At 43.1% G+C, this 18,807-nt stretch overlaps 1 protein-coding gene across 1 annotated transcript; it reads left to right on the forward strand.

Annotated features, from left to right (window-relative positions):
* Nucleotides 1-342: 342 nt before the first annotated feature.
* LOC149303722 (ras-interacting protein 1-like) lies at nucleotides 343-18,807 on the forward strand. The gene is made up of 12 exons (XM_089479945.1): nucleotides 343-477; nucleotides 3,605-3,756; nucleotides 4,630-5,207; nucleotides 8,470-8,837; nucleotides 9,474-10,121; nucleotides 11,090-11,127; nucleotides 12,715-12,866; nucleotides 13,478-13,593; nucleotides 13,711-13,951; nucleotides 15,235-15,407; nucleotides 17,625-17,772; nucleotides 18,241-18,807. Exons 2-12 carry the CDS (start codon nucleotides 3,623-3,625, stop codon nucleotides 18,438-18,440), a joined length of 2,796 nt encoding a protein of 931 aa, XP_089336071.1. The 5' UTR covers nucleotides 343-477; nucleotides 3,605-3,622; the 3' UTR covers nucleotides 18,441-18,807.

Consider the following 18,807-nt stretch of genomic DNA (forward strand, 5'->3'; position numbering starts at 1 on the left):
GCATGTCTTTCCCATGGTTCCTTCAATGCCAGACAAACGATTGTGCCTGTAGGCCTCACTATTTGGTGACTAAAGTATCAAGTGTCAAGAAACCAACTTCTAATTGTTTAAATCCACCCCTTTCCCATCCCTGTTTTACTGCCAAGGGTTTCCTGGCCTTGCCTCTTATTAGTTCAGATGTCTTAGCCTTTCTGTCCCACTCCCTCCACAGTTCTTGGGAGAGGCCCTGCTTCCCAACCAGTTTCCTGCTCCCCCCATCTCCTTTTCCTGCCCCACCTCCTGTGTATGAATGACCAGAGGCACGGGAAATCCGTGCGCAGTCATCGCTGGACTTAAGTCACACAGCACACAGAAGAACGCCCTAGAAGAGACTGGTCACCGTATCCTGAAGCAGAATATGGAGTCCGACTGCCTGTGGGACACATGAGAGTGGGTAACGTACGGAGATCATAGTGGCTAGGACTTCCTTTGGAGCAGGTAATTGAGCTAGCCTCATAGTTGCATGCATGTGGCAAGAGTCTCATAGATTGCTATATGGATTTCAAAACTGGAAATGGACAATGACCAAGTGGCAAAATAGGGCAATAGTATAAGTGTATTTCCATCCCTTTTCCTCTGCCCCATTACATCTCAAAGGCAACTCAAGGAGATCTGGTTTTGGATTTACTGTACTTCTCATCTAGCCTTCTGTTTCACCTTATAAACTAGCAGTCATTAGATCCTATTCCAAATAACTCCAATGCTGATGACTTCCTGCCTTCTCTCACCATTCCAAAAGAACTGTTCTCTAGAAAGAACCAGAAAGTTGATAATATGGAAAGAACAGGAGCCTAAAACCATTTTAGGGAGGAAGCATAAATTTATAATTGGATCCAGCCTTACTGTTAGGCAAGGTAAGGGTGGGGATGTACCATTACAAAGAAGCACACTGTAGATTATTTGTTTTAAATGTTTTTACCACCTGTGTGTGTATTTGCATTTTTCATTGGATTTTTAAAATACAAATATAAAGCAAGAGCAAAAGAAGAAAGAAATAAAGGGGAAGAGAAAAGGATGGAGCTAGAAATACATAGGGTGCAAATGTAAACTAGGCCTATATGTTAATACAACTGACCTGTGCAAAAATTCATTGACCTGGAGTTGATATCTGTAAAATACGTGTTCATCCATGGCTAAAGCGGTAAGCTCTGATCATGGAGAGTGATGGACTGTGAATATTGGATTTTCCAACCATGGATCATGAGTCTTTTAGCCATAAGAACAGCACATGGATGCAACCATGCTGATCATTAATTAAGTTTGAAGTAATAGGGATATAAGTTAAAAGCATGTAGGCATCTACAAAATATATAGCCATATATTGAGCCAGAAAGAAGTGACTGCTAGTTAGGCGTAATTATTTGTGTGTGTATGTGTAGGTCTGAGGTGGAACATCTACATTTCAGTTATTCTGCCTGAGGCAGCAAAATGTTTTGAACTGCCTCTGTTTATAAAAAGGAGTATAAGAGCCAGAATTGGATTCTCTCAAAATGGGGTATTGCGTTTTATCATGAATTGAAAAGAAACCAGGCATCTGAAATCCTGTGGCTTAAAAGAATGAGATAGAATGCCATATATTGAAGAGGAGCCTGATGTTTATGATGGAAAGAAGGGATGGGGTATGTGTGATTTTGTAACATTTCATATAATTTCCCCCACATTGTATTCCAACTTTAAGAATAAGCAATTGAGGGGGTGCCCCTTTGAGGTAAGGCTCCAGCTATCCGGACCCCTTATCTCATCTTTTTCCTGTTGACGTCATAGTTTGATTCAGAGCCTCTGACTCACCCTCTTGTGGCCAGAGCAGATATTCAGAGCTTGGTGTCTCAGTTTCTTTGATCTGGCTTTGAATTACATGAGGCAGGTACACTGGACTCTTGTGCAAAGCACAAGCATGAACAAGGGATGTTTGGGTTCTCTAGGAAATTGATAGGTTTTGATGTTTTATGCAAAGAAAGGGCCTTGAGCAAAATGAGAATGTGAAATTAATATGGACTGCAGGGAGTTGAGACTCCTTATTTTGCTCCTTAGGGAAAGGGACAAGATGGCACCCACTCCATTCGATATACAGAATCTGATCAGGTTTCCAATTGACTCTTCCTTGAACAGTGGCAATAGGAAGGCTCCTCTAACACAGTGATATTCAAAGTGGTGGTCCCTGGTCTGGTGCTGGTACTTGAGCCTTGGCTGCCATCCCTGATAGGTGTCCAAGAAAGAAGGAAACAATTTTACCAAATGGACAAAAAAATGAGTGCCAATCCCTGGCATGCTGGGGGGTGTGTGCCAGTCTCCCACATCAAATAGCCTGAGAAGCACAGCTTTGCTACATCTGAATGTAACTAGCTAGTTTAGGGGGTGCACAAATGGTTGTGTGCCAATATGGTATAGTGGTTTGAGTGCTACATTAGGACTCTTGGAAACCAGGGTTCAAATCCCCATTCAGCTATGGAAACCCATTCACTCAGTCTAACTGCATGACTTCCCATGAACATTCTATGATGCAGTCTCCATAAGTCAGATTCAGCTTGAACACGCATAACAACAACTACTATTAGAAGGAATGGCTGTGTAATAAACACAGTTCAGTCCAAAAATGAGGGAAATGGACAGAGGGTACAGCAGGAGCAGGTATAGGGCTTCTATTGTTGTCCCCCTACATCTATTGGTTGTCCCCCACTTCCATTGGCTGAGTCAGTTGTCTCATTGTACCCAATGATAGGGCTGGCCATAGGTCTAGATATATACATAAAGTGAATGTATGTGCATGTACATACACAGTTATATACCACTTAGATTTCATTTACAGTATATGTAAACTATCATTAAAATAGTCAATCAAAAACAAAAATCAAAACAATAAAACAACATGCCAGTAATTGGCAGATGACTACAGTGATGTAGTGTAGCATCTACCATGTTAAAAGCTTGTTGGAACAAGAAACACCTTATTTATTGGTCCCATGGAGGATTTCATAGAAGGGTGGGTGGGATTTTCATGCATTCACTTGCCAGCCAAGAGTGTCAGCCAATGTCTGATTTCCAAACACCCTGGAAGCAAGGAAAGTCCAATAGTCCCTGACCTAGGCCTGTCCATCTTATCTTGCATTCACAAGATCCCTTGATGAGAGGAATCTCTGTAAAGCAGGAGGAAGATGGGCACATGGGCTCTGTCTCCTCCAAAATTGGATTTGGCTCCATGCCACGTTGATAAAACTGTGAAAGGAATGACCTTAATAATTTAAGTCCATGTGACAATTGTTCTAGGTGTGTTCAAGACAAAGGGGTCTGATCTAGACAGGCTTAAACTGAGAAAGCCAAGGTTTTGGAAGCCGGGGTACATGGTCCAAATGCTATTCCCTATTCTGGTGCCTTTCCAGATGTCCTAGACTACAACTCCCACTATCCTGCATTCTGATTTGTTCTCCTTATAACTGTGGTTCAATACATCTGTAGGTTGTAGGCCAAGTAGGGCTTGCCTCAATGAGTCAGAAGCCAAGACATTCCTGGGACAAGTTCTTATTAAAATTTGAACTTTTGTGTTGTCTCTCTCTTTCCCTTTCAAAAGTTCTAGATCTTTGTCACAATGTTTTCGGATGAGCGGAAGGACGGAAGCCCTCGCTTTGGGAAGCTTCACTTTCCTGTTGGCCTTTGGATCAACTCCCCTAAAAAACATTTTGCCAAGCTGGGACGCAGGTGGCCAAGTGTGGGGTCAGTCAAGTAAGTGACTGTATTCTCTTGTTGGGAGCCCAGGCAGCTAGACTGATATCAGGCTCCCCCCCCCCCCCCCCCCCCAGTTTTTGGACTACAACAATTTGGAGGAATTTTTTCATCAGCTTTCACAGATATTCCCTGGCTTCCCTTCTCTTTGATGGTAATTTCACTTACGGCCTCATTGCTGAATCATGCTCTCCAACATTACACAGATTAAAACCAGGACATATGTAGCCAAGCAATATCAGAGTGTGGTCAAGATGGCCAAAGTTATTAATGAAGAAGAACATACTAGAGGGTAGAGCTGCAGCAATTTGCTTTTACTTGAGTCTATTGGGATGTGAAACATTCTGCTCTCTCCTCTTCTCTGCCCCTGCTAGGTTAACTGAGTGCAAACTACTTTTGCACTTTGAACTCAGTTTGCAGCAGTTGAACTGAAGTGACAATGCTTTAGAGAAGGGAAGTATCATCATGCTCCTGAAACTACATTTCCCAGAATGATTTGCAGGGCAATGGCAGTGGCAGCAGTGGTAGGAAGAAATATGGCAGTCAAAGTGGTATAAACAACTAAAATTTGAAACATAAAATATGCTCTTAATGTGTGCTTTTACTCCTATGCTCTCAAAATAAAAAACATTGAAGAACAAGAGAAGCCAGTACACTATAAAGAGTGTACACTGTAGAGACTGTCCCTGCCAAACTGGGACAGTCTGAGGATATGTTGAACATATTTCTGATTTATTCCTATTTTTTCTAAATTTATTTACATATTTTAGAGAGTAGTTAATCTCACACTTATTAAATTCTGACTGGTGCACTGTGGTTTTGGTTTGAATACAAAGCCTGCTACATCTTACTGTCTTTCTTGCCACTTCACAGGTCAACATCCTCGGATACAGCCAGCCGTGGTAGTGAGCCTGTGGAGATGCGTCCAGCCACCAAGAATAAGGCCAGTCGACACAAAAGGCTCTCAACACTCTTCCAGAGAGGGGGAACAGGAGGTCCAACCAGTGGGAGTGGAGGGCGCTGGGCCAGTGAGAAGAAACTGGCTGATCTTATTGATCCACTGCCTGAAGACCGAGTCGAGCCCCCATCACAGGGGGAAGTACCAGGCATTCTGAAGATCTATGGTGGAGACATCTCAACAGGTGCCAATTATAAGAGCGTGCTGGCGACTGCACGCTCCACTGCTCGGCAGCTGGTGCATGAGGCACTGGAGCGCTATGGTGTGTCACAGGCCAATGCCGAGGATGTCTATGTGTTGTGCGATGTTGTTGGCAGCGTCCATGGCACAGACGGCTCCTGGCAAGCCCAGTATCTCCGGGCAGTGGGCGACTCTGAACGGCCCCTCGTATTGCAGGACGTGTGGAAGCCCAAGACCGGCTGCACCCGCCGTTTTGAAATCCGACGGCGATGTGACGTGGAGAGGATGGCAGAAGGAGAGGATGATGATGCAGGTGAGTGCAACATGTGTGAGGTATTCCTGGTGGAACTCCCCCCGCCCCATGATGGCTCTTGCTCATGGCTTGGAAAATTTATGTTTTGTTGTGTTTTTTTTTACAAATACAACTCCCAGAATTCCCCAGTCAGTATGGCTGGAATATTATGGGAGTTGTAGTCTAAAAATAAGCTTTTCAGATTCTGTTTTAGTGATCCATTGTAAAATCTTGTGGGCTTTTAAAATCCAGCAGGTGCTTGGCTTTCGTGATTGCAAGGGGCTGGGAGAGGAAGGATAGTCTTCTGAGCTTTATAGTTCTGAAGTAGAGCTACTAAGAATGGAAGTAATTATATGTCCAGGGCATAATTAACTTGAGAAATTAATTGCCACAAGATGCAATGTGATGGAAGATGGTTTTCAAAGAGGACTGGGTATATGCCTGAGAGAATGTGAAAACAGGAAGGGAATCTCCAGTGATTAGAGACTATGAAATTTTATTTCAAAGTAGACTCAAGAACCTTCAGGAGGAGGAGAACATCTGTTAGATTAGGGTTGTGGTCCATTAGTTCTCCTTACCAGTACTAGGGAATATTAATCACTTCCATGTGGTTTCCCAGTAAGGCTTTGGCAGGTAATGGTTGGAGATAGAATGATGATCTTTTGCCTTTACTCTTTAGCCCAGTGCAAAAAGGTGATTCTTACTTTGATCTAATGTAAACACAAAAGTGTTCTGTGTCTGTTACATAGTACAGAACAGAGCTGGGGAAAGTTTTTTTGGACTACAACTTTCCAAATGCAAACTCTGTGAACCATTCAGTTGTACCACACTCTATATGTTTTCAGAATAATAATAATAATAATAATAATAATAATAATTTATTTATTTATTTATATTTCCCGCCTCTCCCATGGATTGAGGTGGGAATACATCAGTAAAATAATACAAGTACAAAATACAATCAAGAAAACGCTAATACTGAATACCAACATTCCTATTAGTTCTATAAAATAGCAAAATCATTAGGTAATCATAATCAGGAGTGGAGCATTTTATTATGATCTCTTAGATAGAGTCCGGTGGATAAGCCCGCCGGAAGAGATCCATCTTTAGTGCCTTGGCTTCACTTCAGAATGCTGATATAGCTACTGCTTTCAATTACAGGGGTTACATACCCACACTGCTTCTCAACTGGACAGCATACGGTGCAGAGATTACTGTTTGGCATGATCACTTACAGGTGATCCAGGCTTATGTATCTCGTCCACATTTTCCTTCTTACATACAGTACCTATGAATGGACCAGCAACCCCTTCTTCTGTACCATTCATCTGCATGGGAAAGAGAGATAAAATAGTTGTGCTAAGAGCTCCTTAAATGAGAAACAGAATGTATCTTCTTTATACAGAACTAAATAAAGAAGAGTTCAATTAAGTTTTACTAAGTCAAAATGCTTTGGCTATTTCCCCTTCTTCTTTAGCTTTCATAGCTGCTGCCGTAAAAAGACATTACTAGCAAGGAGTAAACACTTTGTATATATCTGTATTTATATGGTAATAATAATGATTATTATTATTATTATTATTATTTGTATCCCGCCTCTCTCTGTATTGGATCGAGGCAGGTAACAACAAACATAAGAACAATAAAAATAGAACACAACAAACCACAAGTAAAAACATAGCAAAACATATAAAATCTAATTCCCTATCTCCCTCCGACCTTAAAATAGCATTTAAAACAATAATTCCCAACTGGAGAGTGAACATTCCAAGGAGGTCAATTTGGGAATGCCTGCAGGAAGAGATCCATTTTTATTGCCTTCTTAAAGGCCTCCAAAGATGTTATATGGCAGATCTCCTCCAACAGGTCATTCCAGACTTTTGGAGCGGCAACAGAAAACATCCTCTGGGAAGTCGATACCAGTCTGGTTTTCTGGGACTGCAAGAGATTCTTCCCAGAGGACCTGAGAGTGCAGGAAGGATTGTATGGGAGGAGGCATTCCCTCAGGTAAGCTGGACCCAGGCCATGTAGAGCTTTATAGGTAATAACCAACACCTTATACTGTGACCGGAAGCTAATAGGCAGCCAGTGTAGGGATTTTAAGATAGGTGTAATAGGTTCAAATTTCAAACTCCCTGTAATCAATCTGGCTGCCATATTTTGGACCAGTTGCAGCTTCCGAATGAGGCATGAGGGTTGCCCCATGTAGAGCGCATTGCAGAAGTTGAGACGAGAGGTTACCAGTGAATATACAGCCGTTTCAAGGTTTTCCCGTTCCAGGAAGGGTCATAGTTGGCGTTATCAGCCGAAGCTGATAACAGGCACTTCTGGCCATTGCATCCACCTGAGATGGTAAACATATATCATTTGCTGGGCTTGCAATGACACATAAAGGAGACAGCATTGGCTCTTAAATGGACACAGCTTTATTGGTAACAGCTGTTGGAGCCTTAGTGTAGCAAAGGGCATGGATTCTGTAACTTGCCTGCCACTCAATGACATTACTCCTAGCCCGTCTACTGGGAGAAGACCCTGGGATGGCAGTAACTGGAGTCCACATGGGTGAAAGCTACTATATGATTACTACCACCACCTGGGAGTGAGGTAACAATTATAGGTCCCCAGGCTGGGCCCATGTTGAATGCCTCAACCCCCAGGAACTCACAAGGGAATCCTCAAAGCAGAGAAGAAGGCAAAATCCTTCCAAAATGGATCCAACCCAATGCACAAGCCATCACCCCAAAAGTTGTCCACACACCCAAATTAGCAACCTTTGATAGTATGTGACTGTGTCAGTGTCCACAAGTATTGCTCAAATCAAGAGAGAGGATGGAGTAACCTGTTGAAAGAAGGCTGGCTAGATTCACAACCAGCAAGCATTTGCATGTTCCACAGGAGGACTGGACCAAAGACTTTTTCTTTCAATATCTGCCCTGGGGAGTCCTGCCTCTAGCCAGTCAATCATCCTTCAGATTAGCTGACCCTTCTTAGTCTTGTCATTTGCAGAAATTCTGTGATGGCCATAAATCTTCCTGGGAAGATGGCATGGAGGCAGATATTAGTACTCTCTTTCATCTCTGCCCTTCCATGGCCATCAAGGGCAAATTCCTAGTAAGTCAGTGAATTCCTTTCTTTTATATTGTATGACTTTTCACATAAACTGAGTTTGATTGTCACAGAGGGTTGAGATAACTTTTTAGTGTGAAAATTCTTCAGCTTCCTCTCTGGTTCACCTTGACTCACAATCCTTCCCTTCTCTTTCCCTCACCATCTCCCACAGGTATCAACTCCCAGACTCGTAGACAGCAATCCCGCCGCTCTCGGGCAGCTTCAGGAGGCCATGTAGGCCCCAAGGAGCGAGCAGACAACCTCTCACTTCGTCGCAGCATCAGTGAGATGAACCTCAGCACAAAACGCCGCAAGGACCGCAAGGGTGTGCTCAGCATGGCAGCTGGGGAACCAGCGGAAGGGAGTCCCTCTGAAGAGTCACGGCTCAAGGTAGCCGAGGATGCTGAGGGCAGGTCAGCTCCTCCAGCATCTGAAGAGACTGTGGATATCTCCAGTTTAGAGCAGCTCACCCAGTACCTCATACAACCACCAACAGAGCACCCTTATTTTTTACAGTTGTTGGGCTACAATGAAAAACAGGTAGGTTTGGACATCTTTCTCCTTTTCCACTGTTGTGCCAAAGCAGCACTGGACAACTGTGACAAAATTTGTCTATATGTATGTCTCTCCCTCTGTCATGAAAGCTCAAGGTGGCATATAATTGAAATATGTCAAAATAAATGAAAAAAATAAATAGGATAAAAGCACATCATACAGATCACTAAGTTAAAACAGCAGAAAAAACCAAAATATGTTTTTAAAACTTTGTAAATGTGAGTGGTGGGGTAAATAGGTCACAAACCCGTTAACAAAAAGCCATATTTTAACTTGTACCTAAAAAAAGCCAAGGTTTGCGCCAATTAGACATTCAAGGGGAGGGCATTGTATAAATGGAGTGACACAGCGGAGAAGGCTGTCTCTCATGTCCCTACATGATGTATTGCTACCAGTACAGATCTCCAGCATATCTGTTTTTGGATAAGCCTACAAAGCCACTGAGGCTATACTGGGCAAGAACTGCAAAGAAATATTTCTTTTTTTGCCACAGTGGAGAGAAAACTGGATATTATTTGTCCTCATATGAACTGAGGAAATAATTGATATTTACATCTCTAGCCATGAGTGCTTACCCTCTCTTTTCTGCTTTCTTCCATTCCCTTCTTCCCTTCCCCACAGGAGTTTGTGATCCACGTGATGACACGTCGGCGACACATTTTTGGACGCCCTGAACGCCGCCAGGCTTCAGACCAATCCAGCTATGTGGACACGTTCCTGAGTGCACCAGACATTCTGCCACGCCATTGCTGCGTGGTGTCTTCAGTGCCCCCTGCAGATCCCACCCAACCCCGGGGTTCAGCCATGGTGCGACCTTTCCGGGGAGCATCTATAACCCACAATGGTGCCCCACTCCATCGCCAGGTGGAACTGGCCCCTGGAGACTTGCTAGGGATGGGGCAGCACTTCCTCTTCATGTACAAGGACCCACGGGCTACAGCTGCACCACCGGCCTGGTTACCCAAAGCATGGGTGTCCCCAGGGTTGGTGGGGGCTTTGGCATGCCAGGCCTGTGGCCGATCCTTGCAGGAACGGCAGGAGGCATTTCGTGCCTACCTGAAGAGTCGAGAACCTCAACTGCGCTATCGACCCCAGGAGCAGGAGGCGCTCTTGGCCGAAATTGTGAGGCTGCAGGAAGCTCCTGGTTGCAAGTTGGGCCCTGCCTTTCTATTCGGCCTCTGTCTGGAGCATGCTGCTCGGGAGCTAGAACCAGGACACCTTCCCAGGTTGATAGCCAGGATTGCTCAACTAGTCAAGGAGGCTGTTTGGGTAAATGACTTTCATACAGTTTGGCTAATGCCCTGTAACCCCCAGTTTAAAGCCCTTCCATTTTTCTTTTCTTTTCTTTTTTTAAGGTCAACTCTTACCTGCCACATCCCCTTTTGATGCCCCCTAGTCGTCTACATGCATGTCTACAAAATACATTTGATATCTGACTATGACATTTTTTCTGTCGTAAAAAAAAATGCAATGCAAGACACTAATCTTTACGGTCGAGGATAATATTTGGAAACAATGCTCTTGCTCTTCCTCTCACACTTTCTGTTACTTCCCATTTAAAAAATTCAGAACATAAGCTTAGTATTATGCATGTGAAAGAAGATATGCCTAACCTCTGCCTCTTCTTCTGATTGAACAATGTAGGCTTCTGTGATACGGATTCAGGGGTTGAGCCAAAGCATATATATAGCATCAACCCTAATCTCAGTTCATTGAAACACATCTCTCATGTACTTTTTAGAGTTTTTAAAACTTACGGTATACCACCACAATAGCTTTCCTGAAGGACAGCCTAAAATATGGTTTATAAGTACATAATAAAATACATCTAAAAGAATCAAGTTTCTAGTCGTTGTGAACTGTGTGATGGCAACTGAAGCAGTTCCACCACCACAACAAGCCAGAATTAGTCTATACCACTCTCTGAGTGTGTGTACAATAAATTCAGAATATGAACTCAAGATCTAAATTCTTTAGAGGATAAGTACAATGAAAAGAAATATATTTTCCCACACGTCAGTTCCTCCAGTGCCTATGGCAGGGCTGAAGGCAAGTTCCCTTTTTTTGGGGGGGGGGGACTACAAATCTCAGTATCCCTAGTTATTTCTCTAAATTCTGACCTCCTTTATTTTCTCTCTCTCCATGTTTTCAGGTAAGGAAGGAGCCTGAAGCTGCTTGGTGTTACTTTCCGGCCCTTCATAATTAATTTTTATTTTTCTTCATATCTTTCTTCCCAGGAGAAGATAAAAGAGATTGGAGATCGGCAATCAGAAAAGTAAGTAAGGGCTGATGTTTATCTCATATTCGGCCTTCAGAAGGTGTTGTTCTTCATGGCACAGGATTGCTTGGAGCTGCCATGATGTTAAAATCTGAGCAATATGCTATTATCTTCAGAGGTACCATGCATCTCCGTCCCAGCTAACAGGCTGCCATTGCTCTTGTGTCCTGCACAAGATCAATGGCCTGACATCTACTTGACATTGGGCAAGTTACATGCTCTCAAGTGAAGGCTATAGCAAACCACCTCTGAACAAATCTTGCCAACAAAACTCCATGATATGCCTTTGGGTAGCCATAAGTCGGAAATTACTTGAAGACACACAACAACAACAACAACAACAACAACAAATAATAATAATTGCTGAGCATTCACATCAGGTAGCTTAAGAAGCACTGAGATAATGGATATATATTTCTTAACCAAAAGGGACCAGTCCCAGGTGGAAGAATGAATAGCAAGTGCAGAAATAATGTGTTTGTGTGTGTGCCTTCAAGTCACCTGTCAACTTATGGTGATTCCATGCTGTGACAGAACATAGATGTTCTCTCCCAATTGAAGAAAAAATTCTTGTATGTGTTAGTTCCTCCCAAATTTTTGTGGTTCAGTTCCTCACATCGTTACATGGGCTAGTTTCTCCCATCCACTAAAGGCAGAGCTGGGTAAATATTGTTAAGCCATTGAATGACAAGCCTGCAAATATTATGTTGAAACCAACAGCATGCTATCTAGCGCATACATTTTCATGGGAGAGTAGCAGTATTATTTTCATTTTTTACGGGGACAGCCCCAGTAAATCCTAGCTTTATCAGCTGCTTTTGAAGTGTCCCAGTTTCCTTCTCTCCTTCTCCCTTTTACCCTTTGTTCTACTTCGTTTGCTACAAACTGATTTCAAAGTGTGGAAGTAGTTTGCCCTCAATTCACTCAACAGAGGGAAGAGGAGAAGAGGGGTAAAATCTTGCTCTTTCAAGCAGGCACAGGCCAAAACAAGCTACTGCAGTCTGTCCTAGCTTGTGTGTTGTTCCTCATTAATAACATTTACCATCTTGACCACACTCTGATATTGCTTGGCCACAAGTGTCCTATTTTCATTTGTGAAATGCTGGAAGGTATTGAATTTATGTAAGTGTTGAATTACTACTCAGCAAGTGATTTAATGTCTACTCTCACGGAGACTAGCAATTCAATGTAGGCCTTGAATAGGTTGCAGAAAAAAGTAAGAATTGCACCTTGGCTGTACCAAAAAGTAATTGTCCCGAATGACCAATAAAAATATCCAAGGCCTAACTGTGACAGGCCAGTTGATGTTCTCTCAGCAGCAACACTGCCAGCAGGGAAGGCCAACTGCTGTTACACAAGTGACAAAAGTAGGAAGCCATATGTTTATGCCCTTATAAACAAAGTTCACAAATGTGGTGAAACTCTGAACTTGGTGTGAACTCTTAAAAATTTGTGGAATGGCTTGAATTAAAACTATCCAGCCCAGCTGTTGTTTTACAGAGAGCCAGCTGCCTTTTGGTGGCAGGTGAGAGCACCCCCTGCCACTCAGCTAATCTCCCTCACTCTGTCTGATCTTCCTTGCAGCCAACAGGACAAAGGAGAATCGAGGAATCTCAGTGTCGAGGAGGTGGCTGCTGACTTGCGCCCTCTTATGCTATGGATGGCCAATTCAATGGAATTGCTCAATTTGGTCCAAAAGAGAGTCCTGGACATCGAGAAGGATCTGGATTTGGAGGGTGAGCCAAGGATCCTATGTTTCCTAGGCTGCGTACAGAGGGGAGCAGAAGGAGAGCAGTGGCAGAATCCCATAAGGGCAAAGGGACAAGAAGATAGGGCTGAGATAGATAATGAAGGTTCCTATGAGTTGTAGGGGCAGAAAATTGAAGTGTAGGATTGCAGGGCAAGAAAGAGGCATTGATTTTTTTAAAAATGAGGGACATAGTATATCCCTCCAGATGTTGAACTGCAATTCCTTGCAGACTTTGCCAACACAGCCAACAGTGAGGATGGGATGCTGGAAAGTGAAATCCAGAAACTGCACTTCACCTCCACTGGGTTAAGACAACATCAGAGCATATGGCTTTTTATATGGAATGTATAATATTGATGTCTAAGAATACTTTACAATGTTATCAGACTCCTAAGGTTTTATATGAGTTTAATATGACCGAGTTTAAGAAACCTGGGAACTATAGTTTAATAAGGATTTAGAGAATGCTTCTTAATAGAAATGTACTACAGGACTACAGACCCAGAGGCTTCCAAAAGAGATAGAATGACTGTGATACCACTTTGCCTGTCTTTAGCGTACTAAGACCCTCAGACTCTTCTTCTTCCATCCCTGCAGGAGTTTCCCACAGTGCATTGCTCTCCAGTGACCTGGAGACATGTGATGAGGCAATGGCTGTCTTGGATGAAGTCATCATGTCCACATTCCAACAGTCTGTATACTACCTCACTAAGGTGAGTGAGTATATTTGAAAATGATGCCTGTTCCCTTACTCCACCCCCAGTTCTCTCCCACTAGCCTATTGTCTGTATGTTACGTCCTGTGTTTCTAAACCATTTTTCCTTTAACAGACTCTCTACTCAGCCCTTCCTGCCTTGCTAGACAGTAACCCATTCACAGCTTCGGCTGACTTGTTCCATGTGCCCGAGATCAGCAGCATGCCTGAGGGGATCCGTGGGACCCTTGCCATCTATCAAGCTACTCTTGAGTTGACCCGAGACTGTGACCTGCACCCTGACCTTGTCTCACAGACTTTCGGATACCTTTTCTTCTTCTCCAATGCCTCACTTTTTAACACCCTTATGGAAAGAGGTGGGATATATAAGTCACCAGACTTCTTGGACTGACTGGGGAGAGTAGGAGGGGGATGCATAGATCAAAAGAGTCTTCCATGTTTTTTAAAAAATATTTGTAGAAGAAGAATGTTCCATCCACAGAACTTTGAGAGCAGAATAACTTTTGGTGGGAACCCCACTCTTTTGGGCCTCAGCATAAATAGAGCCCCTTCTTTGACTTTGTCAACATCCATTACTTTTTTTTGGTTTGGCCTCTAAAGCTCTATTCAACACCTGTGTCTCTTGTGGAGGCAAAATTGTCACTATTGATGGCCACTCCCAGCACCTTTTTAAAGTTTTGTTTCAGTGAAGGTAACCATCTGAATTTCTGTTCCATCTGCAAAGATTTCACAACCCAGAGGTTTAAGAATGGTTGTATCTCTGGGAGCAACCCCTCAGAATTGCAGAAATTACTACACAGAACTGCCCTGAGTTCTGTCCTGGTTCTATAGGAAGGGAAGTCTAATTATGGGGGGGAGGGGGGAAGAGGGTAGTCAGGGTCATAGTTTCAGGGTTCTCTTTGTAGATAGTGGTAATGTACTACATCTGAGAGTGTTTTTATCCTGATGCTGGATGCTGGAAATGTTACCTTTTTGGACTACAACTCCAACAACCTCTTACCCAGGGTTTCTACATTTCCAGCCTACATACGAGGCTAAAATCCATTTTTGAGACTCATTTTGATTGCTGATGCAAAATGAAAAACAGGTGAGCAGCGCACTCATTTGTTTTGAGAAGGCATTTCTAAGAGCTTGGATACATTGCCTTCTGGGGACTAAAACTCCCATTGCTGGCTGGGGGATTCTGGACCTTGTAGTCCAAAAAGATACTTTTTCCAGCCTCTGGCCATTCCAGATAATCAATTTATCATATTCTCTTAACAAGAACCTCTTTCTAGCTGACTCACCCAAAGACCCAGAGAGAGTTGAGAGAACCAGAACTCACTCAGGTTCTGTTCTTTACTCCTAAGCAGTGCAAAGAACAAATCTGCCTTCAGCCTTTCCCTCCCCCTGTTTCCTCCTATTTTTTGTCCTAGGCTCTGGGGGAAGCAGCCTGTTTCCTGCCTGTCCCAGAGTTCAGGGCTGCAGGACAGGAAACATGGAGGCTGGCCTGGCTTGGGCGGCTCCCTCATTCATTCCACAGATGCAGGGGGGATGGGGATGGGGAAGGACCACAGGAATGAGTAAAGTGCAGAGAAGGTTGAGATCAAGAGATACTCTTACCCGGCTGCATTCTTAAACCCACTTTCCCCCTTTTCAGGCAGTTCTCAGTCCCTTTTCCTGTGGGCCAAGGCAGTGCAGATCCGAACCAACCTCGACCTGGTGCTGGATTGGTTGCAAGGGGTTGGCCTTGGGGACATTGCTGCCGAATTCTTTCGCAAGCTCAGCACAACAGCCAACCTCCTATGTGTCCCCAAAACCAGCTTGCTTCAGGTAAACAAACAGAATCCTACATCTTCAGGAGGCAGCAGCCTCAGCTGTGAGGCATCAGGAACGGTTTCTCCATCCTTGATCTCGAGCTTGGAAAATTTAGAGGCTCCAACTAGGGGTCAGCTTTGATCTGGGAACATCTGGCTGAAGAGATAGGGCAGGGAAGCGCTTTCCATTCTCCCTTTCCTCTTGGAGCTCCTAGTAGGCTTTCTTTGTAAAGCCTGTTTCATTGACAGAAGAATTTGCCAATAAATATTTCAGTAAAAAGATTTTTAGCCACTTTGTGTTCTACCATAGAATGTAATGAACTTAATCCACACAATTGCACATTCTGCTACTGGGTTCATATACAGCATCCTGAAAAGATCTGTTTTCCTGTGTTTTCTAATTCCCGTGGCAGTGAAAATTAGTCTTTTAAAAAGTGTGGACAGTGATAACAATATTGAACATGGGGTGTGCAAGAGACCTCCCTGCCAGTGTAACTGGTTGCTGCTCCCCATTATCTAGCAGAAACAAAATAAATTATGCAAATCAGAAGTATGCAAACATCCTAATTTTCATAAATCATAGAAGTTACAGAACTCCGCTTCTGCTACAAATCAGAGTTTGTTTGTAAGAGCCCATATCAATTTATTTGTTCTGCAAGCAGTTTTTCACACAATAGTATCTGCTTAGAGCACATTATGATCTGGGGCTGAGTAGGGCTATCATAATGCTGGAAGGTGAGGTCTAGTGGATAAATGTTTGCGCCTTGCAGCCAAGAGGGATGTGCAGATTGGGTATCTGCTCTGTCCTTTTTCACTGAGGCTGCAGTGTTCTATCAATTGTGGTTAAAATACTTGATTAAAAGCTTCTTGATTGGCAGTGAAGGCACACCTTCTTGATGCATTTAAGCAATACATTTCTTACAGAGTCAGACACAAGTGCACATATACACAAAGAAATACACTTCTCTTCAAAATGTTTATTATGTTCATAAATTCATTGTTTAATCCAGGGACAAGGGGAAACTGTGGCTCTTCTGAGATGTGGATTGAGTACACTTCCCATCATCCTTAACTATTGCCTGGAGTGACTAATCATTCCTTGGCCCTGGGTTCATCAAATAGAGCGATAAGTTGGAATGACCATCTAATCCACCCTTCTCAGTGCAAGAAACCACTGCTAAAGCACTCCTGAGAAGCAGCCATCTAACCTGTTTAAAAACCACCAATGAAGGGGAGGTCACCACCTTAATCTGATAAATCATATGATGCAGTTTTAATTAGGTGACATCCTCTTTTCTTGTGTCTCTATGAAATCAAATGCTGTTTGTTCAAAGAGGCAGATACATGTATACCTCCAGAGGAAAATCTGTTGCTGAGCATTGCATCTTTAACAGAAAATTTGGTACCAGAGGCGGAAAGAACATGGAAAGAATAGAGAGAGGCTCATACATCACAAAAAATAAGAGCAGTGCATCAAATTTCAGCAAAATTTTTATTTAATAATAACAATACACCCATGTGAAATTAAACATTCAGGCCAGGTAAGCTTTGCATAAGCAAACAACATTTTAAACCTTCCAGAGACCACATGAAGGCGTCTTCCAAAATGCATCTAAGGATGACTTTTTTTTCCACCAGCCTCCATTTTCTTACAGTTTGCATTGGTGGCCCAAAACATCTCTATTTTTTAAATATGCTGGTAGTAGCTGGTGAGGGAGACTTAACCTTCTCTCTCATTTTCACTGTTCACACATCAATAAGTAGCTAATCAGGAGGTAGCTAATATTTATCTTGCCTATGATAGGCCATTACAGACATCTATAGTAGAACTGGCTAGAGCAGAATCCTGCTATTTCACAGCTCAAGCTCCTATTGCTTGTTTGTACTTCAGACAAGTTGCTGAAACCTAACACTAAAAAAGTGTTTCTCTAGCCCTCCTTTCCTATTCTCCCAGTGGTGATGCTATTAAAGAACCTCCAGCTAGACAGAAAATAAAGACTGCAGAAAGGAGTTTATTTGTTGTAGTCTCTGTGCCTCACATAAATGGATGTTGGACCCATTTGTGTGAAAGCATAGATGAGTACTCAATAGATAAGCAACCTCTTATTCTTTTTCAGAGGCTTTGTTAACTGAGGGATGCTTATATAGCCAGCCATTATACTGAGAAGGACTAGATTTTCTTTCTCAGGTGCTATCATGAACTGCTCTTCTGCTATCTTTTGACTTCACACAGGCATCCTGGTCTCGACTGAGAAATGATTATCCAGCTCTCACTCCAGCCCAACTCCAGCATGTGCTCAGCAATTACCAGCTGGGACCAGCCCGAGTGCCCCCTGATTCCTGGCACCCCCCTGAAAAGGAAAGAGATGAGATTGCACACAGTAAGTGAGAGTATTGTGTTATTTCCAACACACAAGATTCTCCTGTCACCACTTCTATTTATTTCTCCCTTTCCCCACGTTTGCCAAGATTCCACTCCCCAAACTTGTGAACTGGGCTACAAGGGTTAAAAGAGTTTTTCTTTCCTCCTTCCACAGTCCGTTCCAAAGAGCACTGACCAGAGGTATAGACAGGGTAAAGCCAGAGTTTGAAAATGTTAATTTTTCATTTTGGATTATACTCCCAGAATCCCCCAGACAGCACGGCCACTGCCCTGCTGGTTAGATAATCTGGGGAAGCTATTCAAAAAGGTGATTTTATCATGTTTTGATGCAGATGCCTAGGGATCAGGTAGCTGGGAGTGGAGAGAAAGATGCAATACAGGCTAAAACAATATAGAGATTTTCTATTAGAAGCACTTTTTAAAATCTTCAACACCTCTCCTTTTTAAAATATATGTTCTCTCCAAGGTGACATATTTGAGAGCTTCACAGACCATCCGCCGCTGATTCTTCCATGTGATGGTTTCCGCTTGCGTCTCACGGAGCCTGTGTCTGATGATATCCTCCATCGCCAACTTGTACGCTTGCGCCGCTTTCTCTGGGAGCTGGAACGTGAATCCCTCCCAGCCAACCAAAGGGCAGCGTATGGATTGGATCCCAGTCAATGAAATGAAGGTGTTCAAAATGGTTCTTGGTCCCCAGGAAGCTCTTGCCTGATCATTCTTGACTGATGGAGATCCTGAAGCTGAGGTTGGAAGTTCCTGAAGCTGAGGTTGGAAGAGACAGAGTTGCCTGAAACAATTACAGTCTATCTGAATACAGGAGTGTCCTGAAGATCAAAGGTTATAATTATATCCTAAAAGAAAGCCCATCAGCAGCTTTCATGGCTTCCTGTTCATTGCTGTCTATTGGCAAGCACTGATCATCTCAAGGACCAATCTCAAAATGTTTTTGAGATTGCAAACTCTATCCAAACTCAATCGTTGCAGTTCTTTTCTTACCTCAGATTATGCTGTTTGTAGCAAACTATGTATT

Source organism: Sceloporus occidentalis, unplaced genomic scaffold (genome assembly GCF_023333645.1).
Source record: "Sceloporus occidentalis isolate IW3139 unplaced genomic scaffold, rSceOcc1.0.p SCAF_14, whole genome shotgun sequence".
In the NCBI taxonomy this organism is placed as follows: domain Eukaryota; kingdom Metazoa; phylum Chordata; class Lepidosauria; order Squamata; family Phrynosomatidae; genus Sceloporus; species Sceloporus occidentalis.